Source organism: Dermacentor silvarum, chromosome 1 (assembly GCF_013339745.2).
Source record: "Dermacentor silvarum isolate Dsil-2018 chromosome 1, BIME_Dsil_1.4, whole genome shotgun sequence".
NCBI classification, from domain to species: domain Eukaryota; kingdom Metazoa; phylum Arthropoda; class Arachnida; order Ixodida; family Ixodidae; genus Dermacentor; species Dermacentor silvarum.
Window position 1 is genome coordinate 19,343,531 of NC_051154.1, and position 26,840 is coordinate 19,370,370.

The window sequence follows — 26,840 nt, forward strand, 5'->3', positions numbered from 1 at the left end:
CGGGGGTCATATGTTACGAGCCATTCCCGTACATTGGAGAAGGCGCCAGCAAGGGGAAGAAGACAACGATCAAAGAAGTGCTTGTGCAGTTGTTGTTCCGCCATCTCGGCTTCGCTTTGTATATATTCCGTCAGTACATTTTCCCTTTTGTTTTGCCTACTCTTATCCCCATCACAATATGTATGGAATGCAGTGAGAGCCAGTTTGAAACAAATGGTTGACAGATAGGAAACTTAGGTTACAATAGGGTATACCCTAAACATTTGAAGGGATTCTCAGCTAGTCATTTTTTCATCTTACATGGGAACATAGTGGCGAGAAGGGCAGCACTCTGTGTTTCTCACTGCCATCCTGTTTCTGCACTGTAGCCTTTCTTGTTTCAGGTCACTGTGAAAAATGACACATCCTTCCTTCGGGGATGCTGCTGGCTTAAGATGTGCCACTTTGATTGCCTCTAGTGCCACTGCACTATGCCCACTTTGACTCCATTCGCATGGAAGGATGCACACCTGATCAGTGCAAACATGCATTTAAATGTGAATGCTAAGCATAAACAGGAAAAACAAGGGGAAAAATTAGGTTTTAGCTTCAGTGCAGGGTTATCAATTTGTACATGTAAAAAACTAAGCACCTCATGGTAGACGAGGAATAAAGTGCACAGATGTCACCGACCCTCGTGTGCATCTGGTGAGTTTTCTTTGGGATATGGGCCACCATCTTGCTAGCAGTCCTCTAATCGCATTGGTGCCAGCTGCACACTTTCGTTTGTAGTATTGCAAATTTTGCAGTAAAATTGCATTTATAAATTTGCGTCATTCAGGGGAGCACTCGACATTTTTGTCTGTTCGACATATACAGAAAAATAAAACACCGTCGTAACCACATCTCACCATCACAGAAACGAGCTTCTGCGGAGACATGGGCTTTTGCTGCTTGTTGAGTATGACACTTGATAGAGGCAGTTGATTCTGATTCTGAAATATATATGACATTTGTGCAAAAAAATTAAATTATGGGGTTTTACGTGCCAAAACCACGATCTTGGCACGTAAAACCTCGTAATTTAATTTTAACACCATAATTTAACATAATTAACACCATATGTAATTTCTATAAAATCTTTTTGCAATATTTTGAAAGCAGTGAAATAGTAGAAACTTTGGGATAAAAGAGGCTAATCATTACTCTGCAGCTAAGTTGCAATGACAAAATACCGTAAAAACCGGAATATAGGTCGAACTTTTTTCAAAAAACCAAAAACCAAAAGTCGACCCTCGTCTTATATACCGGACATTGGCGGAAAAACTATGGAAGTCCTGCAACAATGGGCAGATGAAGTAAACAGCCGCCTTCGCCATCGCATTCAGGCTGCTTTTTCACATTTTGTTTCAAAATGAGCGGAAGCCGACAGCAATTCACCGTCGCCTTCAAGAAAAAGGCGATTGAGTACGCGGAAGCCCACGGCAACCCGCCAGGTTGCCGTGGGCTTCGTATTGTGCGACCATCGACCCGCGTGTTTGTCAGCACCTTATCATCACGGCACGGAGCAGCATTTAAATAAATACTATCACCATTGTGCAACCAGCTGAGTCGCATTTGTTTAAAGGAAAGGGTGCCTTTCGGTGCTTTTGCCATTGAAAAAGATATTTTTCATTTTTAGAATTGGTTAGTTGGGGGGTCGACCTATATTCCGGTTCGACCTATAGTCCGGTTTTTACGGTAAGCTTCGACAAGTGAGGAGCTACCAAGTTGTTCAGAGCCATGAAGACGAGTCTAAACAAGTTCTTGGACTGTTCATAATTCCCATGCTGTAATAGCTGTCATACTGGCAGTGCATGCAAACACTGTCACTTATTTCCTCTTAGTTATTGTTAGTATGAAACTCTGTGGTGCTTGTGCTGTGTTATACAGTTGTCGTTGTCTTAAAATGGCTAGCACTTTGAAGAAACAAGAGTGTATAGGTGTGGGTTTATTAGGTGGACTGCTGAGGTACATTCTCTCTTGCAGATACAAGCATCAGCTCTCCCCACTGAAAGGAAGTACAGAAAGGAGTATGTGTAGAACATATCTGAAAACCTTAATCTGCTGAAATTATTTACTGCTTTCGTTGTTTGTTGACACCACTATTGGTTTTAGCTGAGTCCTTATAAGTATGCCTTGAAATTGCATGATTATGGAAATGTTGAGAACGACAACACCATTGGAAGTGATGTGTTGAATCTTGCTTTTGGCAGGGCCAGCGACAGACCTTACTCTTTTCGGCCACCATGCCCAAGAAAATCCAGAACTTTGCCCGCAGTGCTCTGGTCAAGCCCATCACAGTGAATGTGGGACGGGCAGGGGCAGCCAGCTTAGATGTGGTCCAGGAGGTCGAGTACGTCAAGCAGGAGGCGAAGATTGTGCACCTGCTCGAAACACTCCAGAAGACGGCACCACCAGTGAGTGCATTTTAAGCAATTTGTATTAGGACAGCTCAGTAGCGCACCCAGGATCTCTGCCAGGGGGGGTTGACAGTTTGCCAATACCATCTAAACAGCACTAATTTCGATTTCTTCACGGGAAATTGCCAAAAAAATGCGCTTTTTGCGAGTGTGCAGACGATTGCGCGTCTTACATCTTAGTTGCAGCACTCAAATGCGTAAGGAAAGAAAAGGGGTTAAACAAAAGGTGGGAGTTTAAGTTGGCCTCAGGGGGGGGGTTACAACCCCCCAGTCCCCCCCACCCCCCCACCCCTTCGGTGCGCCACTGGGACAGCTCATCAAAATGGTCTGGCTGTGTTGCCACAGCATCAATGGGGTGCCAGGGATGTGAAGTAGACTAGCAGGCACCATGCGGGAATGCATGCTCCTCACTGTAGTTCTCAGTGGCTTTTCTGTCATGTGCTGGTGCATATGAAAAGCTCCTCACTGGGAATGCCAACAGTATAGCGATAAACATGTGATTCCAATGACAAACCTGTGTTGTCAGCTTTTGCTCAATACAGCTGAACCACGTTATATTGAGGTCGTGTCCCACAAAATACTACCTTCATTATGTCCAATATTATTTACTATTCGTTACACGCTGATATCAGCAATAAACATATTAGATTTACTTGGTTATATCCAATTATTTGTTATATACATGTTTGTTATATGAGGGTTCAACTGTATACTACAGGCCCTTATTGGCTCTTATAAAGTATAACTGTTGCCACTTACTATACGACACTATCTTGTAAATATTTTGGTGCTATTAGTGTTGCAGTTGGCTGTTGCATTTGCAAATGTATGGTTGCAGTTTACTTGTTCCTGTGAGAAGTAAATGCATACATGTACCAGCAGCTTGCATGCCTTGTCTAGTTGCGTGCTGTGGGAATTACAAGCTAACATGCCTCGAAATGGCTTGTAAAAATATATATATGGAAAGAGATGTAATTCGTGCCCCTTCAGCAACATGCAAAAAGAGGTGCCACAGCTGGTTAACAGCAAGTTGTAGAGACAACTTCAGCATTCGGGTCATGATGGGTCACCGACATGTCCAAAGGGCAGGTGCAACCAAGGACTATGGCACGGGGGTGGTGGTCAACAGGAGAAAGCTCCCAGGAAGTCCACTCAGTCATGAGTAGACTTTGTCTGTAAAGGGGCTTGTGTTGCTCAGTGGCACATCAGACTAGTTCCTAACAAACGAAAAGTACTGAAGGAGAATCCGCTGATGGAAGTCTATTGAGTTAGGCCAGTTAGCACATTCTAGAATGTGAACGAACAAACTAAAAACAGGATCAAGTCGAGAATAGGCAAACACATCACTAACAACTGACAACAAATTTTTGTTATGTCTTGATGTAGCAGTACATGGGAAAACAAACAAATAAGAACAGGCAACATCATCACCTTGATTGCAGTGTCACATAACGAATAAGTAGACCTCATTGCAGCACAGAAATAGTGAAGGCTCTCTGACACAAGTGTTAAGACCTTTATGGATGGCAAAGGCTTTGCAAATCTTTCATCTTGCTCATGGTATCTGCCTAAAATTGTGCACTCACTCAACATGGGCTCACAAACAAATGGCTACCTGCAGAGACCTTTAGCAAGTATGTGTGCTCCCTAAGTCTATCATTATAACACCAACCAGTATTCTGGCATTATAGGTGGACTTCACCCACCTTGGAAGTATCTAACATAAAGTTCAAGATGTGCTGAACATACAGAACCACATCACAGTGTGCCTGAAATTGCAAGTTTGTAAGAGATACGAGGTATAGAAACATCACTTTGATAAATGTAAGTGTGCAAGCTCACCTGTGATGCACGCACACGCAGCTGTTTAGTTGTCACAATCGTCACATTCTAAGTGGGCTATCGCATACTTAGCGGTGCTAGTTTTCGTATTGCCAAAATTTAAGTTATACGTAACATGGTTACTAAAAATTTCGGCAGTAGGCTTTGCAAAATGGTAATTTTTTTGTTTATTGCCAAGCTGCCCATATGAAAGTCCAAAATGGCTTTCAGTGCAAAACATGGTGCATCATTATTTGGATATCTATCAAATTGCAGAGCAACAAATTACTGTTTAGCAGTAATGTGTGTATATAAAAATTTCTAGTACAGTTGAATTTGTAGCCAACGATTAAAAATAGTGGAAGGACCAGTCAAATGACCAATCAATTTCGGTTGCTGAATTTTTTACCAACAAATTTGTTTGTATAAATTTAATAAACATAGGAAAAAGGACAGAGAGGAGTTAGAGCAGCTGGAACTACTGTGTGAAACGATGAACAAGATAAAAACGAAATACTAAATCAAACATTGCATATTTAATTATGTAAAACTAGCATTACTTTATGTAGGTTAAAAAAAAAATGAAAGGGTAAATTTGATTTAGACAGGAAACAAACATTTATAAAAGGATAGTGTTCCTAGAATTTTGCTTGCTTATTCAGTGTTCCCTCTACAGATACTACTATATACAGCATTTTTTAAAAATGCACGTAACAAGCCACAATATTGGAAATTGCAAACAGTCTCTCCAAAGTGCATGCTTCCCCATTATTTTATTTGCATGATGTGGCATATTTAGGGATTCCGTGCTCAAAATATGTGTGAAAAGTGGATTCTGCATGAAACTTCGTGCAAAAGATGACCCACATAGTGTGTTCATACAAATGAAAAATGAAAAATGGAAACATTTGCCTCATGAAATGCTTCGAATGGCTGAGACATTTTACTTTCTCCCTTATTTTTGTATCCCTGTGATGTCTACTGGGAGGTGTATGTGTGTGTGTGTGTGGGGGGGGGGGGGGGGGGGGGGAAGTTCTGTTTGAAACAATTTCTGTACCATGTTCAAAGTATGTTGTAAGTTCCATTTAGGGCTGAATGCCCAAAGTCACTTTGACCAACAGGACAAATAATTTCTTCAGAGGGATCTTCTTGCAGCAGTAGATATCAAATGGACTATTGTGTGCCTTGCAGGTTCTTATTTTTGCAGAAAAGAAGCAAGATGTGGATGCCATTCACGAATACTTGCTCCTCAAAGGTGTAGAGGCAGTGGCCATCCATGGTGGCAAAGGCAAGTTGGCGCCATCTAATGGCTCTTCGCTTAGTTTCTTATGTTTTTAATTATGGAGCTTCTTGATTTGAGTAGTTTTTAAAAGAAAGAAAGATATTGGGAAGTTGAATTTACGGGTAGGGTTAAAAGTTTACAGGTTCCATGAAAGAGTTGAATTTGAGCCCAGCTTTAACTTGCAGCCATTAAAACAGTACAACCCTATGTTGATTGCGTACACTAGTACAGGTAGAACATTTGAAATCCAGGCTGCGTGCCCTGTAAATATTCTTTTTCTTAAATCCTGCATCCCATAAGCTTTCGACCTTGCCTGTACATACATAGATTTTCTCCTTTACAACACATAGTTGGCTTTTCAGTGATGATGACCTCTAACAATTAAAAATAGGGAATTCATGACAAAATTATAATTTTTTCTGGCAGGGATTATATGTTGACACCAGGAATTTTGATAACTACCGAGGAGCCTAGTATAAGTAAATTAATTTTGACTAAATACATTTACTGGCATTCCTGTGATTAGCACCAGTTTCGAGATGTGTGCTTCTCTTCTGAAGTTACCGAAATTCTGGTGCAGTCCACTTAATTAACATATGAGCATAATGGAAATTATCACACAGCTTCTGATGTCTACCACTGCTATAAATGTTGACAAACAAAGATTATTGTCTTATCTTACAAGGTCTCCATGATCACCATTCTATAAATTTGACATCCTAGAACACCATACCGGGTCTCGGCTGTTGCGGTAGCACAGTGGCTATGGAGTTTCACTGCTAAGCACAAGGTCGCGGATTCGATCCCAGCCGTATTCCAATGGGAGTGGAATGCAAAAAATGCTTGCGTGCTGTGCATTGAGTGCGCATTACGGACAGTCAAGTCCTGCTTGACAAGACTGACGTAAGTGCACACCGGCACAAATGGTACACTCTCACCAAGTGTCCACATGATTCTCCTTCTTGAAACTTTGCTGCAGTGTCTCTATTTGTTGGATACACTTCATTGCCAAGCTGTCTTTCTACACATCTATTTCAGCATCTTCCTTTCAACCATTCACATCTCTTTGATGAGAATCAGTTCAGCTCTATGCATCATTGCTGGTAGTACCAGTGTGTTATTAGTAGGGTTTTGCATTTTCTGAGTTTATTTTGGGACAAAACTGGAGGATGTTTTTTGGAGTTTACCTTTTCCATGTTTTTCGACCTTTTAAGCGCCATTCACATTTTAGTTTTGCCATAACTAAAAACAACCTCGATTGCAAAAAAAAAAAAATTAAATATATCCACAAGAACGTTTTTTATTTACAGTCAACATTTACAATAGCACAAGGGTTTATTGCTGTTACAATTTACTGTAATACAGTTAAACCTCGATATAATGAACTTCAGTATTAACGAAATTCTCTGTATAACAAACTACGTACTTAACTTTTTAGAACTTCCTGTGCTTGGAACACCGTGTATGTTAGAATTCAACATAATGGAATGTGTTAAAGGCGATTTTAATATAACCAAATTTCACTGCAACGTGCGCAGGTAGTCAAATGGTTGAATTACGTACATGCGGTTGCTTGCGAAAAATCGCCCAATGGAATTTGATGCTGCATTGGTTAGACTGTGTGAAGAGCAGTTCACTGATAGCATCGTCCCACTGTGGGCAACACTATCAGCCGCAGTGGCGGAGCGGAGCCGATTCTCAAATTCAACAAAATAAAATTTTTGTGTGTGTGTGTGTGTCATTGAAATTTGCTTTTTTTTTTGATTGCCTGATAATTCAAAAAGTTTTATTGTCCCTTCCGTGTGAGACAAATCCATTGATGACTGTACTTATTTGCAGAAAATGTCGAATTTTAGTAGCATAACAAAATTTAACTATTTGTTTGTTTGTTTATTTATTTATTTATTTATTTATTTATTTATTTATTTATTTATTTATTTATTTATAATACCTTACAGGCCCACTGAAGGGCATTGAGTAAGGGGGATAACAGTTTCAACAGAACAGAATAATGTTAGCATCGAAAAAAGATAACAAAACAAAGGTTAGAAAAAGTACAGTGGAACATCATTATGCAATATTATCAAAGAGTGTAATCTAGTGCCCAAAAACCATGTTTAGTGAACCCCACGAACATGCCCAAGAAGATGTTCTATAGGTTCTCTTTTCATACTACTTCCTTCGTTCACAATTTAGCCTTTCAAATGATTCATTTGAAAGGTATAGCTGTGCTCTTGTTCTTCTACTGCGCTTTCCTGCTCTGCTGACTTTGTAAGAGAGCTCCAGCAGGATGAGGGCAGTCACCTTTCACACTGTTGTTAGCACCACATGACGAATTGGCCGTATAAGCCAATTTCAAATAATTCGAATTACGGATAATTTGATCATTCGAAATCTCTTCATTCGAATTGTGACGGATAATTCGATCTGCTTTGTTGGTCCCGGCAAAGGCTTATGTATTTGAATAGAGAAAAACTCACGCAAGTTCGAACTCCAAAAATGGCACAGCTGTTATTTCAAACCAAATTTCTCTCTCCCATGGACCGCATTTTGGACAAGCCCGAGCCAAAGGCAAAAGTTCGGTGCATCTCTAGCTGCCGTAATGTCGCGTGCCATAAAAACGACGAGGAAAGATGCGCGGGTAGCTGGCATAAAACCGAAGAAAGCAGAGCCGCACACGTCCTTTCCCATCCTGGCTTAAAAGGAGCAGAAAGGAGACCCCCAGCGGGTGCTTGATCACGTTACCACACGCCCACCTGCCTCCCTCTTAGCGCGCACTTGATCCTGCTATTGCGCGCTACCCCCCTTCTAGCGTGCGATAGATCACATCTCCAACACTGCGCACGCGGGAGGATGGCACGCATCAAGCCACCATCCTTCTTGGTTCAGCCTCGCAGGTTTTCCCTTGCACTCATAGCAAAGGGCTCGTGAGGCACGATCTTATCGTAACTTGAAATTAATACGGAACCTAGGCTTCTTCCGGCACATGCCGTCGCATGCTGATGGAAGAAAGACTTTTTCAATGCTAGCCCAGTGACGGTTTTGGTCTTGCGCACTCTACCATGCAATTGATCGGGCGCTATATTTAACAGGGCTTTCCTCAGTTCGAACTTCATTCTATTCAAATAAATTTCCGGTCCTCTTGGAGTTCGAATTAACGAGATTAACGGTTCCCAGCGCACGTCGCCACCCCCACCGACAAGGGCCCCCTAACTTGAATGAGGTGTCTCAGACTCTGCACCCACCGTGCAGAGTCTGAGCCACCGTGCAGAGTCTGAGACACCCTCTTCGAGTTCGGACCTCCTGGTGCAAAACACACGAGAACGCTTAGTCAGATATAATGATATCAACAAGCACTACCAGTTAGGCAGGAGGATATTGCCCCCACCTCACCCCAAACTGAAACGTCGCCAGGCAGTCGTCTGGCGACAACTACAGACACACACTTTCCCCAGTCTGGTGCGATTGCGGCACATTTTCCCCACGCAATACCCAAGTGCTCTTTGCAAGTTAGGTCAGGCAACTAGAGCGACACTCTCACACATGTTGTGGGAGTGTCCTGTTATAGCAGCGAAAATGGCAGTAGCTCCGGAGGCTCTTTCGTCGAAGTGGGCCGCCGCTCTGCGCAGCTCCAACCTCAAGACACAAGAGTGGGCAGTTCAGCGGGCCCGGGAGGCGGCGAGGAGGCAAGGCCTCGAAGTCCCCTCATGGAAGACCTGAGCCCAGGTCGTTAAACTTCGCCGGATCTTAATAAAGTTGTTTCCATCCATCCATTAACGAGATTCTACTGTATCTATAGCCACCTACATTATGCTACAGATGGTCTGGTTAATGGCTCTGTTCTCTATGGAATTATGAAATGAAACAATGAACACTACCTAAATATCCTCACTGCAACAAATACCTTGAAAAATCCATCATTCCTTTAAATAAAGTGTATAACTTTATAGAAGCTTCACCATTCACCTTGCCATTCACTTTGCTAGCCCTTTCTCGCTTATATATACATAAAAAATAAGCTGTGTAAGGTTTAGAAATTTGCTTTAATAAGTGCTATATAATGCCTCCCAAATGCACCCTCACCCAAAAAGAGCGACGAAGGCAAAGTGGCGGGCAAGAATGCCTCTGGTATGCGGCGACCCCGAACATGAATGTTTGCATTCGGCTATTCGCTTACACTGACAATCATCATTGATGATTTCTGCACCGCTTAATTTTTTTCTTTGTCTTTTGTCAGCTTGTGGTTTCTTGCCTTGAAGGTCTATGAAGAATCGTCGATGTTGTAGTAATGTGTGCTTGCTTGGGACCTACATGATAATCTTCCTCTGGTATAAAATGTAATCAATTATGCGCAGCAAAAGACGATAGACGAAGAAGTGTTGTGTGCCCGTTTCTTCGTCTATCGTCATTTGCTGAGCTCGAAGTTTGGATATAGTGAGTGCCGGCAGCTCCTTTTCCGCCACACAATAGCTCAGGTGCCTGCATTGAGCAACAGTTATGGTGTCTATGACTAGGGATCACCCCTTTCTCCCATTTTTCCTACAACATCCTGCTTTCTCATTACTTCATTCGAGTGTTCCTGAAGGGTTTTTTTTTTTTTTTTTTTTTTGAGCCTTATTCCAACTTGTGGGATTTATGCACGGATGTGTGTATAACTTAGGCCACATCCTGTATCACTTTCATTATTATGTGTGCAACACTGCAAACTACAAGTTAAGAGCAATAGAAAGGACAAGAATTAGAAAGTCCTATGGTATTGATAGTATTGAAAGTCCTATGGTATTGATAGTACTGAAAGTCCTATGGTATTGGAGTCTAATAGTACATCCGTGAAGTGAACTAGGCTCTCAGTGGCGCTACTATTACGTGCGGTAATAACAGATGTAGAGTACGAACATAAGACCTTTCAATTATCAATTATTTAGGGTCATTCTGCAGTTAAGTTGAAGGATTTTGGTGTTGGATGCATAGACGTGTAGTGTGCTGTACGATTAATTTTTTTTTTTTTTTTTTGCCCGAAAATGCCACTCGTGCAAGTGAATATTATGTTGTAATATTGTCACGAGCAGCGATCCTGTGGTTGGTGCTTGGACGATGACGACGGCGACGGCGTGGCTTTCTGGTGTGCACGCGCTCTCCTGCACAATTGCTGTAGCGTTGTGCGCCTTCCCTTGTAAATATATTCATTGTATATATATTCTCCCCATAACATCTTTGATGGAGGTGCTGGGTAAGCTCGCTACAACACCGGGAATTGGATCTTCACAGCGGACGGCGTGTTGCTGCCACCACAATGACTGGCCAAGCGACCCAGTGTGAGCAAGACCCGTCACCGGTAATTCTCGTGCACCCTCGTGATCCCGGGACATTCAAAGGCACAAGTGGCGTGGACGTCGATGAATGGCTGGCAATGTATGAGCGCGTGCACACCAGAAAGCCACGTCGTCATCGTCATCGTCCAAGCACCGACCACAGGATCACCGCTCACCATCGCCCCAGCGCCGCCAGTCCCGCTCGCCCCAACCTCGCCGCTCTCGGTCTCCCTTTGACCGCCTCGGAAAACTAGCCAGTGCAGCCCCCGGAGGTGACACTGCATTTACGACCCGGCCTGAAAATCCTCTGATTGTCCCTCATACCCGATGCAACCTTCTTGAAGGTTGATGGTGTGGCAGTTAAAGCTCTTGTTGATACCGGCACACAAATTTCTGTAATAAGCTCGAGCCTCCGGCGCCGCCTCCAGAAAGTCCTGACGCCCGCGACTTCACCTGCCGTACTTGGAATGTGCACTAGACGCATCACCATTTCTGGTCGCCACACATCTGTTCTTTTTGCTGTTCTAGAACAGTGCCCCCATGACCTCATCCTTGGAATCGACTTTCTGCCCACACACGCTGCCCTTATCGACTGCTCCGTGGGCCTTCTCCGGCTAGAACTTCCTTCGTGCTCTGACAACGTTGATGCCGGCCCACCCCGCCTTCGTGACTCCTGATGGCCCATATCAATTTAAAGTGATGCCTTTTGGCCTATGTAACGCTCCTGCTACTTTCGAGCGCATGATGGACTCTCTTCTTCGAGGCATCAAGTAGTCCATATGCCTTTGCTACCTGGACGATGTTATTGTTTTTTTGACTACGTTTGAAAACCATCTCACTCGCTTGTCCACCGTCCTTGATGTTTTTCACCGTGCTCGTCTTCAGCTTAACTCCTCGAAATGTCGCTTTGGGCACCGTCAAATCTGCGTACTCGGCCACCTTGTTGAAGCTGCAGGCGTGCAGCCAGACCCTGACTAAGTCCGCGCAGTTAGTCAGTTCCCTACTCCACGGTCGGCCAAGGACGTCCGCAGTTTTCTTGGCCTGTGCTCATACTTCTGTCGTTTTGTCCAGAACTTCGCAGAAGTGGCCCGCCCTCTCACTGTCCTACTCAAGAAGGACGTCGTTTTCACTTGGGGTCATGACCAAGCGGACACCTTTTCATCACTCGTTGCCTTCCTATGAACCCACCTGTTCTAGCACATTTCGACCCATCAGCCAGCACGGACGTTCGTACCGATGCCAGTGGCCACGGTATAGGCGCCGTCCTTGCACAACACCAGCACGGCCTCCACCGCGTGGTCGCCTATGCAAGCCGCCTTCTGTCGCCGTCGGACCAAAATTACTCGATCACAGAACGCGAGTGCTTAGCTCTCGTCTGGGCCATCGCACAATTCCGCCCGTACCTGTATGGCAGGCACTTTTCAGTTATTATAGACAGACCACCATGCACTTTGCTGGCTTTCCTCGCTCAAGGACCCCACTGGTCGCCTTGGCCGTTGGGCACTCCGCTTGCAAGAGTACTCAATTTCTGTGTTCTACAAATCTGGACGGCTTCACCAAGACGCCGACTGCTTGTCACGATACCCGGTCGATCCCCCTGATACACTGGAGGATGAACCTGACACCTTCGTTCTGGCCATTACAGACTTCGTCCACATAGCTGACGAACAGAGCCGCGACTCAGCTTTGCGGCCTATTATAGACGGTCTCAACTAACCACACCCTGACCCTTCCATACGGATTTTTGTGCTCCACAACGACACCTTACACCGTTACAACGCCCGGCCTGACAGCACTGAGCTCTTGCTTGTTGTTCCCGAGCATCTTGCTTGTTGTTCTCGAGCTGCTGGAGAAGATGGAATAACAGTCGATTTAATCAAGGATGGAAGAGATATCATACTTGAAAAGCTTGCGGCCCTTTATACGCAATGCCTCGCGACTTCAAGTGTAACAGAAATCTGGAAGAACGCCAACATTATACTCATCCATAAGAAGGGAGACGTTAAAGAATTGAAGAATTATAGACCCATTAGCTTGCTTTCAGTATTGTATAAAATATTCACCAAGGTAATTTCAAATAGAATCAGGACAACACTTCAGCCAACCAAGAGAACAGGCTGGCTTCAGGAAGGGATATTCTACGATGGATGAGATCCACGTAATCAACCAGGTAATAGAGAAATTTGCGGAGTCCAATCAACCTCTCTATATGGCTTTCATAGATTATGAAAAAGCATTTGATTCAGTAGAGATACCAGCAGTCATAGAGGCATTACGAAACCAAGGATCAAGTACAGAATGCATACATGAATATATTGGCAAATATCTACAAGGATTGCACAGCAACTTTGGTTCTCCACTAGAAAAGTAGAAAGTTACCTATCAAGAAAGGGGTCAGGCAAGGAGACACAATCTCTCCAATGCTATTCACTGAATGCTTAGAAGAAGTATTCAAGCTCTTAGACTGGGAAGGCTTAGGAGTGAGAATCAATGGCGAATATCTCAGCAACTTTCGGTTTGCAGATGACATTGTCCTATTCAGCAACAATGGGGACGAATTACAGCAAATGATTGAGGACCTAAACCGAGCAAGTGTAAGAGTGGGGTTGAAGAATAATATGCAGAAGACAAAGATAATGATCAATAGCCTGGCAAGGGAACAAGAATTCAGGTTCACCAGTCAGCCTCTAAAGTCTGTAAAGGAGTACGTTTATCTAGGTTAATTACTCACAGTGGACCCTGATCACAAGAAAGAAATTTATAGAAGAATAAAATTGGGCTGGAGTGTATGCAGCAGGCATTACCAAATCCTGACTGGGAGATTACCACTGTCGTTGAAAAGAAAAGTGTACAATCATTCCTTTCTACCGGTATTAACATATGGGGCAGAAACTTGGAGGTTAACAAAGAAGCTCGAGAACAAGTTAAGGACCGTACAAAGAGCGATGGAACGAAAAATGTTAGGCCTAACGTTAAGAGACGGGAAGAGAGTGGTGTGGATCAGAGAACAAATGGATATAGCCGATATTCTAGTTGACATTAAGCGGAAAAAGTGGAGCTGGGCAGGCCATGTAATGCGCAGGATGGATAACCGGTGGACCATTAGGGTTACAGAATGGATACCAAGAGAAGGGAAGTGCAGTCGAGGACGGCAGAAAACTAGGTGGAGTGATGAAGTTAGGAAATTCGCAGGTGCTAGTTGGAATCGGCTAGCGCAAGACAGGAGTAATTGGAGATCGCAGGGAGAGGCCTTCGTCCTGCAGTGGACATAAATATAGGCTGATGATGATGATGATGGTATTTACAAGTTTGTCGAAGCTTTAGTGTTGACCAGGTGCCACTGATTCCAACATCAGCATGGCAAGGCTTGACGTTGTTGCGAAGAATCTGCCATCGCTGGTTCCAACATCCGCATGGCTGCTCTGGCCTGAAGGTGGCGAAAACGTCAGGTCGCTGCATCTGGAACGCTCGGAGCTTTCCACTGAACCCCACGGAGCGTAGCTGCAGGATCTAAGGCCTAAAATTGTCGCTGTCAGGTAATCGCTGCCAATGATCCTGGTTGTGCCTGCAGCCAATGGAGCATAGCCACAGGTGCTGAGCCACGTCGTCCACCGAAAGGCTGCTGGCCACGTCCCTGAACCACCAAGCTGGCACAGACTTCAGGCCGACCGCTGCCCTCACCATCCCCGACCGTAGCTCTCCTCTTCGTGTCTTTCTACCTCTCCTCCCTCATATGTCATTGCATTTTTTATCTTATTACTTCTTCTTTGACACGTTTTCCACTTATTGGCACACTCAACTTCGTGTTGCCTTCCTTTATTCACTACTTTATATCATTTGCATCATCCTTCTCTTCTTCCTCCATCTCATGTTGTCTTGTTTCTTATCTTCAACTTTTATTCCTTGACTCGTGACAGTATCTATTGTCGCAGTTCAAGCTAATGTGTCTGGTACTGGCTAGCTAAGGTCTAAAGAGACATGCAGCTCGTCCCCATCTTGTGACACGTGCAAAGGGGTGCTGACTTGCTGACAAGGCGTAAGGATGACTCCAGCTATGGTATCAACAAAGAGTGCTTATTGCCTGATATGTAGACATCTCTAGATAAGAGATACACTGGAATCTCATTGATACGATTTTCACGGGAATCGAAAAATAAAATGTATCTTCCGAAAATTGTATTATCCGAACATCATATATAAGAAAAAGAAATGATATATGAGGAAAAAACTTATTATCTCGAAAAATGTATGCAGAATTGTATCAACAAGATCCCACTGTATGTACGACCCAGGGATTAAGGCACTAGGATGGCAGCCACAGAGTATGGGTGAAAGCTTCCAGGAAGTCCACTCAGCCACACAGGGCTGTAGTAAGCTAGGTTCACCGCACAAGGGTGCTGCCTTGCTCAGGTAGGGGCTGAACCAGATAGACAAGAACGCTGAAGGTGAATTTGGTGCTGTGTGAAGGTGCCAGCGCATCTCTGATGCTACTCTGAGAGTGATGCCGAGCAGAGGGGCCCGCTCCTTGGACACTAGTCGTACTCGTGGCAAATGGCGTAATATGAGCAATGTGCACAAGCAGAAGGCTTCGCGTTGCACCGCCGCCTGTGCCTGCAGTCGCGGGGAATGTACGCTATCAGAAATAAGGCTGGAATGGCATGTCATCAGCGATTGCTCAGGGTGAATGGCCCAAGTCGTGCCTGAATCGGGGACAGGGATGCAAGGGGTGCCCACAGAATTTATGTGTTTCAAACACAATATTTTATATTTATATATTTTTTTTATTTCAAACACATTATATCATTTCAAACACTATGTTCTGTAGGTCTGGTATGCACGTAGATTAGAAAGAAGGAGCACATGTACGAAAAATTGCATGTTTAGTTGCTTAAGTTTTGGCCACGATTCTGACAAGGGCCGTGCCACACCCGAAACGTAAGCAACTAAACATGCATTTTTTTGCATGTGTGCTCCTTCTTTCTAATCTCTCTCTCTCTCTCTCTCTCTCTCTGTGTGTGTGTGTGTGTGTGTGTGTGTGTGCGTGCGTGCGTGCGTGTGTGTGTGTGTGAGTGAGAGAGAGAGAGAGAGAGAGAGAGAAATCTGGGGCGTAAAAAGTAAATAGGTTAATGCCACTTGTTTTGATCGACATATATACCTGCAGCATGTAAGAAAAAGAATAAAATAATGGGAGCACTCTTTCAGGGAAGCTATTTCCTTGACATATTTTTCGCGAAGCACACACTGAAGGGTCAAGTGGCTAAATAAGAAAATTAATGCTTTAACATGCAAATACTTACAAATGTTGACATTTCAATTCAGATTTTTAGTTACTTTTTAGGAATGGCTTTCAACATTCGCTATTCACACTACTGTGTTAAGAGTGTGTAATTATAGGTTGTCGCTTTTGGGATGTTATCTTTTGTAGAATCACAATAAGAAACTTGATCCTGTTCAGGATGTACAAATCATGATGTCAATTTCTCTGTTCTGTTGCAGATCAGGAAGAGCGGTCACGAGCAGTGGATTCATTTCGGCGGGGTGAGAAAGATGTTTTGGTTGCAACAGATGTGGCATCAAAGGGTCTCGACTTTGAGAACATACAGCATGTCATAAATTATGACATGCCAGAAGATATTGAAAACTATGGTAGGGGCACATTCTTTTTATTATTCTTATTGCATGCACTAGAAATACTTCATTGTTAGAAGCCGCAAATTATATAGTATGCGTAAAAACTATCCTGAACTGTTTCTGTGTGGAAGATGCACTCAATGTCTGTTGATTTTTGTCAAGCTTTCTGAGTAATTAAGCCGGCTTGGTATTGTATCAATGATTCATCTACAATATCCTGACGGTGTTTCTTGTGCATTCATAGCTCTACATGTGTTGAAACTTCCACTAAGCAGCATGAGAAGGCTGTTTACATAGCATTTAAATAGCAACCAACATTATTCCGCTTGCTTCTTCTCTGTAAATATATTTTTAAAGCAGTGCTTTCTTGGCCTCTTCCCCCAGGTTTCATTCATTGGTGTGTTGTGTAAGACATAGATATATAGGCAGGCGCGGATCCAGGGGGGATGTCCGGATGTCCTGACCCCCCCCTCAAATTTCTGCATCGCCCCCTCGCTGATGGCCCTGTCGCAAAAAAATATATGGCCACCAGCATTTTTCAAAATTATTTTTCGCGAGTATACCATTGGTATCAGCCCTGTAGAAGTAAAGCTAGCTCGCTCACAAGCTTAGTTGTATTCCGTAGGAGTGTGGTGTCGCGAAGTTGCTGTAGTTTTTCTCATAAACACCTTGGACCTCCTGGCGCCGGCCGTGCCTTACTCGTCCCGTCGGTGGCGTCGAATGAACGAGGGGACGTCCCTTTTGCCAAGCACGCCGAGGTCCGCTCGAGCGCCTTCGCGCCTGATTAACTTAGTTTCCCCTTGGGTTGTCAACGGTTACCTCATTCGCTGTCATCGGTTGCGCGACCAACCTGCTTAATGAAAGAGATCTCTCGCTGAAGTGTTCATATATATAAATAAAAACAACTAACAGCTAAACAAAGAACTACGCATAGGCAACTTTTTTTAGCTGTAGCACTCATTCTAATCACAGTTGCACGTTGACAATATCCAGTACAAGCACAGTACCGTTCGTACGCTACAAGGTTTTCATTGTGACTTCGCAGTTTTATTGTCGTACATTAAGCATAGGAGGCTCAAACCCGCCGGATCCGTTTATCTGAGTGGGCGTTCTCGCGGTGGTGGTGGTGGTGAAAAACATTTATTTGCTGTATTTACAAGTGAGATATAGGGACGGCCTTAAGGGCCGACCCTTTACAAACTCTAGGAGGAGTCCCTAGTCCGGGACCCCTGTGGCTTCCGCAGTGGCGCGTGCCCTGGCCACGAGGGCTCTCTGGCCCTCCAAGGTCGAGCAGCCGAGCAGGGCAGCCTCCCAGCTCTCTCGGGTAGGGGGGGAAGGCGAGGGGATTGGCGGGACCGCAGGGTTTGAGGTACATGCCCACACCATGTGGAAAGCATCCGCGAACGGATGATCACAGTGCGGGCATTCCCCGTAGAAGGCTGGATTGAAATGCTTAAGTATCGCAGGGCACAATATTGTGTTGGTGTATAGACGTAAGAGCCAGCGCTCCTCCGTCTTAGTCAGGTCCGGTGCCGGTGGCGGAAATCGGCGAAGTCTCGAGCCGCGGCTGCGAAGCGGGGGAGCGTGACGTCAGCGGCGAACGCCAGCGCGCGGGCCTAGGATGGCATCGCGTGGTTAGAGAAACGGGAGCAGATGCGCGCCTTGTGTAAAGGATGACGCCGCGTGAGAAACAAAAGATGAAGACGCTGGCTCGCGCTCTCGGCTACTACGCCACATCGTTATTCTTGTAGGTGGCGTCGTGAGTCTTCATGCGCGGTGATTCGCATATCGTAAACAACCAGCGTAGTGGTTACCGCGTTGGAGCGTAGCGTTACGCCCGTATTCAAGAACGTTCCTGTAGTCAACGCAACACCTCAACTGAAGAGGAAATATAGCACCGCCATCCCTCCAAAGAAGTGGTCACTGAGCTTCATGATCATTCACGGGAATTCTTTGGAATTGTCGCGTCTTTATCAGTCGAGAGGAGGCGCTGTGCTCAACAAGGTGGAGTGGAGGAAGAGCTTCGAGTCGAGGGCTGTTTGAGAATAGGGGAGTTAGTCCTCCAAATCAAACGAAGGTGTATCAGCCGAAAACAAAGAATCTTCTTAAGGAAATCAAGGTGTTCCAACAGAACTCCAAAGACGGACCCGTGCTTACGCATTTATAACGAACCTGCAAAAGATCATCCCAAATTTCATCTTAAGAAACAATACAGGCTTAGATATACCGGGTGTTCAAAATTAAGTTTTATGGTTTTCTTAAAATTAGACACTGGCAGGCACATGAAGACTATCTGCGCAAATAAGTTATGTGGCCAGGGGGACACAAAGTGAGATGATAATTATCGCTGTTAGCAGCCGCATTAACTAAAATTGAATAATTAACTTTTTATTGACTGCAGTAAGTGTGTATGTTTGTATTCAAAAGTTAAAGGCAGTCGTGTTTCTACACAGTTTCACTTGGAAGAATTCTTCTAGCATGTCTGTGCTCCGAGATATCCAACTCCAAATTTTAATGGTCGTTCGTATGATTACGCAAGCAACTTGCAAGAGAGTGAGGATCGGCACAAAGCTCCTCCCTGATGTGACACCGCTGTTGCGTGCGGCATTTAGTCTGACAACGGGGCGGAGGCATTGGCAAAGATAATAACTGTCCCCCTTCCCCTTAAGGCTGGTGAAATGAAAAAAAAAATCGAAGAACCCGTAACGGCTGTCGTAACACGCGACCGCACAGCCTGTAAAGATGGCGGTAGCTGCCATGCCGAGATAATGGCGCGAGCGGAGAAGCCGGAGGGCAGTACGCATGCGTAATGGTGACTAGACGACCGGGCATGGTCCTTGCCTGGGCTACGCAAATAAAGTGACTGCTGATTTCCAAGTATTGTAAGTTTTATTGAAATCATAAGTAACAACGGCACCATCAACAGCAGAAGCCTTTTTAGCTATGCTAACGAATATTTCATACTGCCGCTTTAAGTTTGGTGTTGTGATGTACAAATCTCGTGACAACACTTCACCCATCAAGATGTCAATGCCCTAAAAATGTTCAAAATGCCTTCCTTCCACAGCAACGCAAAGCATAAACCGCTCTCGCGTCGACTCGATTATTCTGCGCAGTACGACAATTGAAATTTGGAGTCGGATAGCTCGGAGCACGGACACGCTAGAATAATTCTTCCTACTGATACTGTGTAGAAACACGACTGTCTCTAAGTTTTCAATACAAACATACCCACTCACTGCAGTCAACAAAAAATAGTTGTTCAATTTTAGTTAGTTGGGCTGCTCACAGCGATAATTATCATCTCACTTTGTGCCCCCCTAGCCACATAACGTATTTGCACAGGTGGTCTTCGCGTGTGCCTAACTTTAAGAAAACCATAAAGCTTAGTTTTGAACACCCTGTATTATCAGGCACAGTCGCCACGCACATGGCTGTATTGGGTAACGTCCTTTTCCTATAAGCTCGGAGAAACCGATACCTGGCTTCGCTACAGGTCTTCTTCCTCTTTCTGGGGTTTTACGTGCCAAAACGAGTTCTGATTATGGGGCAGTGGCGCACCGACGGGGGGGATGCGAGGGTCGTAACACCCCCCCCCTCCCCCTGAGGCCGAGTTAACCCCCCTTTTGTTTAACCCTTTTTCTTTCCTTGCGCCTTTGAGTACTGCAACTTAGATGTAAGACGCGCAATCGTTTGCACACTCGCAAACTTGCGCAAAAAGCGCATTTTTTGAAAGTTTACCGTGAAGAAACTCAAATTAGGGCTGTTTAGATGGTATTGGCAAACTAAGGCAAACTGTCAACCTCCCCCCCCCCCCGCCCCCTGGCAGAGATCCTGGGTGCGCTACTGTTATGGGGCACGCCGTAGTGGAAGGCTCCGGATTAATTTTGGCCACCTGGGGTTCTTTAACCTGCACTGCAAGGCAAGGACACGGGCGTTTTTGCATTTCGCCTCTACCGAAATGCGGCCGCCGCGGCCGGGATTCGATCCCGCGATCTCGTGCTCAACGCCTGAGCTGACTGAGCCACCACGGCGGGCTACAGGTGTTGCTCTAGCCGTATAAAACGCGGGTTTATCGTGAGCAAAAACGGTAAATTTCGGTAAATAAGAAAGGCTACTATCATCATCATCATAATCATCATTGACAGAAGCTGACCCCCCCCTCAGAAAAAACCTGGATCCGCCCCTGTATATAGGGTATGTGCATGCAGTATGCAAGCTCCACTGAACTGGCTTATATATCACTGCCTGTTCAATGACAAAGTAGTGCCAGTGACAGCAGCTTCGTTCTGCCCAAGAAAACAGTAAATCACGACAAAACTTGTACATATAGTGTCCGCTCATAGCTATCTCTAATGTACACAAACCTCTTAACCCTTTCAGACGCTGTGTGCACAATGGTGTACACCGAGATAGTGCATCAACATTAAAAGCACTGATCAAAGTAATGATATTTATAACGTGCTGCATATATCTTGAAACACTTATAATTGGAACTGTGCTGCAATTTCGGATAACATGTGCAAAATGTTTTAGTAAATGAGTGGGAAGGTAGACTGTTGCGTGTTCTTGTTCGGTGTCTGTGTGTTGTATGTAGCGGGCTCACTTCTTTCATTGTTTTTCACAATGTCATACACCAGGCACAATTTTTAAGCAGCTGGATAAGTGCATTTCAAGCTTTTCAATAGGCAAAATAGTTAATGTTATCATATTTGACATTATGACATGTCGCACAGGACGAAATCCTGCTATCTGGTCTTTTGTGTATCATTGAGCCTTGTAACTGCTGATGTATCCACCACCTCTCAGCTCAGCCGACAAGCGCTATATGCTTAGGCTGACCAGCAGATTCATGTGCATGAAAAAACGGGCGAATAAGACTGTATTGTATTGTATTGTATTTGATGTTTCTGTAGTGAGTTTTTGCATGGAGTCCACTTTCTGTAAACTTGACAAAACTCACTAAACAATTGAAAATTCTTAATGTTTTCTGCAACTGTACACTTTTATGATTCTGAAGATGCAAGAAATGTGGTGATAGTAAGTTTTCAATCAACAGGATAAAGTGGTGTCTGAAAGGGTTCTTCTGTCTTTTTATTTACTTTAATTTCTTACATTTGAGCTACCCCATTCTTTGGCCGTTGGCTATGTGCCATTGTGACACAAAAAGTACAGAATCCTTTACCCTTTCACTGTTGGGTTTTTCCAGAGGTGACACACCCCCAGTGTCAAGTTTTTTTCTCGGATATTATCAAACGAAAACAACAATTTATTTTTGGTTATGCAGAACAGAAAAAATTACATGGATAATGGCAAATGCAGTCAAGTATGGTCTTCACATTCCTATTTTAATTTCCTACCTGGTTGCATTGACGTGGTGGCACCATCACTGCTCCGTGATGGTGCCACCACGTCAGGGTGAGATTTTGACTCAGTCGAAGTTGTCTATTGCTCGGACGACAAGCTGTCATCTTCCAAGTCCGACATTGGCTCGTATTCAAGGTCGGTAGAGTCGTCGCCCCAGTCATCAGTTGAAGGGCCCACGCAAGCAGCCGTTTTAAATAAATCACGTGGCCATGCTCAAAAAAGAAGCGCTTTCGTTATTCGTGCTCGAACAGACAAAGCAAAGTGTGCAACAGATGAACACAGAGAGGAACAGATGGCAGAGGGCAGAGCCATCCTGGAGAAAACGCACTGACGAAAGGAGCACCCACGTCGCTGGAAAGGAGGCGCACAGTAACGAAGACAGCGCAAGACGAAAAAGAAAAAAGAAATTTATTTTTAATTTACATGTGACAGATGGCAGAAACATGCAAGAGTGGACCTTGTGCTACGGTGTGAATATTTGAATGGGGAATCACTGCCCTAGTGGTGTACAAAGTCCAAGAGCCAGCCCTCCCACCTGGGGACATGCGTGCTCTGTGCGGCGCAACTACCTTTATGAAGGGACGCATTCCACAGCACACTAACAAAAACCAAGCAGGAGCAGAAAATATGCGTCTGGAATTATACAATAGGTGGCATAATTACCTCGGAGCACAGCAACTGTGTGTTACTCCGCACATCCAAGTGAAGGTTGGAAAACATGGGTACGTCAGTGACATGGCAGGACAGAAACATGGAAGCGTACTGGTACGTCAGTGACACTGAAAAGGTTAAATGTATTTAATTTATGTGTTCTACTTCGCTGTGCATAGACCTCTCATCACCATTCTTTTTTCAACAAGCATCATAGATTGCCTTTGTCCTCGATGTCTGAAACTGGGCATTCTCCTGATTAAACGTTTGTATTTTGGCATAGTTTGTGAACGGTGTAGTGCATAAACATAACAATGTGCATGTGAATTACATGTTGCATTTGGTGAAAATAAATGCAATTGTACATATATTTAGTTGCATAGCATTTAATTAACCATTTCACGTGTCCTAACATGTATGTTGGATCTGCATCATTTTCTTAAGTTGTCATTCTGTAACAATGCTGTTGTTCTCTCTGTCATGAAATACAGTGGGGAAATAGGGAGCTTCATACAATTGTTTAAACAGTGAGAATTAATTATGTCACACACAAGAAATATGCAACTTTTGAAGAACCCTGTGTGATGATTAATACAAACCCCACATCTGTGTGTACCAAAATGTAACACTCCCAGGGCAAGTTTGTTGCACACAAGAACTCCTGCAGCACTGCTTTTCTTTCCTATTCACTTTGAATCTGCCTTTGAAGATTTATGCTTGTTCTACAAGATCTGCTAAAGAATGTTTTGCCTAAAGGGATTGTGTAGTGAAGCCTCGTAGCTCTTATATACTGCTACCATATTTCCAGTATGTAAGTCACAACTCTAAGTTGCCCCCCCCCTGTGTAAGCTGGTTTTTGAAGAAAAGGTTGGTATGTAAGTTACATCCTTGCATAAGACACAGCCATCCTTATTTTTTAGTTGGTTAGCACGATGAAGCATGAGATGCATGCTTTTGTAGACCCTTTTCACGGCTATCCCATGAGCGCCACCATGTTCGATCACGGGGTGACGCGTCCATTGCTTGCCTCAGCTGCCAGCTGCCTCCGTTGCCTCCATGTTTACAATGGAGGTGTATGACGCTGGTGCGGCTCAGCAAACCTCTGTTTCAGCACGGATATCATATACAGTGATTGGGTGGACAACACTAAGCTTTGGCCACACCTTCAGAGGACATGTTAGCACTTTCGGAGCTCATTACACCTTGTCCAAATGTTGTGAGCAGCAAATACGGTGCTTGTACTAAAAGCGGGGCTAGAAATGTATTCCAAGCTGTCCAAACTTTCCACTTCTGAATTAAATCAAGATTAGTATCTTTTTCTCTTCATTCTATATTTGCCAATCACTTTGAGGCATGTTTGAGGCTTGTCATGTTTCTCACTCAGTATAACGTTTCTCAGTGTGGACACTATCTGATTGTTTATTTCTGCCTAGTCACTTGCAGGTGTGCTCAGTTGCGGTAGACTTCTTGCCGCGCACAAGGGCTCAGAACCTAGATATTGTGTACATTGTAATAGCTTGTAGCAAAGACTATTATCTGTAGTCACTCGCTTACTCTGGGGATCATCACAAAACGTTCACCTACCAACATTCGTGTGCTATTGGTGTAGTCCGTTACCCATGCTTTGGCATATTGATGCAAAGGTGAGCCTATTCACTTATTCTTGATATGTGGGCAATAGAATGGCCGTAAGTTTCAGTGTGAGTTAAGGTGGATGCGTATAGATAACATGCGAGAAACTCACTATGCCAGGAAGCAGTGCTAGTCCCTTTGCCTCTGTGTAACGAGCGGTACTCACTCTTGCCAAAGCTCCGGGGTTGAAATCCTTCCTTTGAAGATTAGCTACACAACGGTGGTTCATGAGTTATCTTTTTATCCTCGAGGAAAGCCGTACATCATGAAGACCCGGCAACACAGGCATACCTTATGTAGGAGCTGTTCGCAACTTGGCCACACAGATTCACTCTATGCCTTACTATGCCAGTCACTATTTTTGCAGCTTGAATGAAGCACAGTGCGCTAGCGATCGCCCAATAGGATTGCGAACTGCTGATCACAGTTGGCAATCCAATCCAAGCAGGGCAGAAGCAGTAATGGTTTCCTTTTTGTGCACTTTCGCTGAGGCAACGTGTAGTGCAGCACCAGAAGCGCTATCTCGTTCCTATAGAGCAAACTGCTCCACAAAAAGGGTCTATACTCTGATTGTGAAATGTTGTAATTAAGTGTTCAAGCCTTTTCGGTCAAATGTTCATGTTTTCAAATCAAATAATAATAGTGCGCTCAAACATCTACAGTGTGTGCTCCGAGGGGTCACCTGGAGAACCAAGCATGCATACTTTGAAGCTTGCTGATGCACATTGCATAACAACTTCTCGGTTTGGCGTGCTCAGTCTCCCTATAAACAGTTCATGCAGCCCATTGCGAAGTGCAGAGAAGAAACATCCTCCAGTCAAGCCATTGAAAGTCTCATCCCCTTACACGTTATTGAAAACTTTTGTTGCTTCAGAAGGCAACACCATGATTTCTTTTCTTCTTTTCTCTCTCTCCCTCTCTTTCAACTTTTCCGTCACATTGGAAGTTCCATGTTGTAAAGAGGAAGCTTTAGCTTGGGGTCAACTCCGATGCCGCCTATTCAAATAAAAGCAACATGCAGAATTACTTTTGTGAGGCAACCCTGGGACTGATATGGATGAAATTTGTTGCAAATGAGAAAGTTTAATTCTAGTGACTGTAGCGAACACATAATTGAGTTAGGGCCTAGAATATTTTGCGGAAATTGCCGGAAATCATTAAGTTACACAAAAAGAAGAACGAAGTGTACAAATCCGTAACTCTGCACCAAAAAAAGATATTGCATTCTGGAAAATTCATCTGTTAAAGCATCTAAAGTGAACAAATTTCATATATTAATTTACAACTTACATGAAATTGAAGATTGTTACAGTGAGAGTTTTGCAAACTTTGTACTCACATATTAGTGGTATATTTCACAGTGGTGTATAATACATCACTTTTGTCCACTTTAAATGCAGTATTAGATGCAGTTTAGAGAATTGTGATATAGTTTTTTTTTTTTTATTGCTGAGCTACAGAGTTGTAAACTTGATAGTTTAATTTTTGAAATGTTGTAATTTTCGACAATTTTTATTTTAAAAATCTATGGGGCCTAAATAAACATTTTGCTTCCTACAGTGACTAGATTTTTCTCTTTTTTTTTCAGATATAACAAATCTCATCAAATTCAGTTCAGTGATTGCCAATAAAAATGGTTTCTTCATTCCCATGTATTTAGATAGGAGCGCCCAAGCTAAAGCTTGTTCTTAAGTTTTTTCATTCACATAAAAGCTGCTGTGCAGTGGTATTTAAAAAAAATATCGCATGTAAATCACATTGTTACATAAAGTGTGCCAACAAAAATTTTTAAAGAGCTGTGGCTTGTTCAATGGCAGTGTGCTTTAGCACAAATATTTTCCCAAACTTATGTTTAGTAGAGCTGTGGTTAAAGTCAGGCTTTGTTGCGAGCTCTTCTTTTTGGAACTGAAAGTAGGCAACAGTGGTTGACTTCTGAACTGTGGTGTGCAACATTTGCTTTCAGTGCACCGCATTGGCCGTACTGGACGTTCTGGTCGAGTGGGAATCGCAACAACCTTCATCAACAAGTCGTGTGGTATGAAATATTGCATTGCTCTCTTCCTGTTGCGTTATCTGCTGCTGCATTATTCCTTCTGCCTTTCTGCAATTTTCCTTCAGCCTGAATGCAGCGAGCATGCTATATAGAAAATTAGCTCGGCTTACTGTGTCAGGCTACCAACTGGCTATAATTAGCAGCCTGACTATTCATCTATCATGCACTAGAAGACATTAAAGCATCTAATAAATCTTCATTACAACTGCACTGTTTTACTAGAAGCTTTGCTCATCTGCTTTTGTACACATATTTTCAGATGAGTCTGTGCTCTTGGACATGAAACATTTGTTGCTGGAAGCCAAGCAGAAAGTTCCACCTTTCCTTCATGCCCTGCAATCAGAGAATGAGAAGTACCTGGAATTGGGAGGCAAGTGCTATTTTTTGTGCACATTTTGGCATTAAGGTTGCATAGTATGTCCAAGAATTGCATTTCATTTACACAGCTTGCAGTGTTTGAAAAAACCTCGTGACCCATGCCTTTTTCTTTCCCTGGTGAACTGCAACATGTGACATAAACATTTGCTACAGCTTTACTTGCTGTTTGTTTTATGCAGTGCCTTTGGCCACTGGAGTTTATGGATCATAGCATACATGATGAAATTAAATGTCCTCACACTCAAGACATTCAGTGTCCAATTCAGAAAGGA

The 26,840-nt window shown here is 43.8% G+C and overlaps 1 protein-coding gene across 1 annotated transcript in view; it reads left to right on the top strand.

The window, feature by feature from the left end:
• LOC119457545 (ATP-dependent RNA helicase abstrakt-like) overlaps positions 1-26,840 on the top strand; it is an 87,566-nt gene that overhangs the window by 53,238 nt on the left and 7,488 nt on the right. The window contains exons 11-15 of the mRNA XM_037719154.2: positions 2,235-2,438; positions 5,454-5,550; positions 16,353-16,502; positions 26,101-26,172; positions 26,450-26,560. Coding sequence (XP_037575082.1) covers positions 2,235-2,438; positions 5,454-5,550; positions 16,353-16,502; positions 26,101-26,172; positions 26,450-26,560 — 634 coding nt within the window. The remainder of the gene's footprint in view (positions 1-2,234; positions 2,439-5,453; positions 5,551-16,352; positions 16,503-26,100; positions 26,173-26,449; positions 26,561-26,840) is intronic.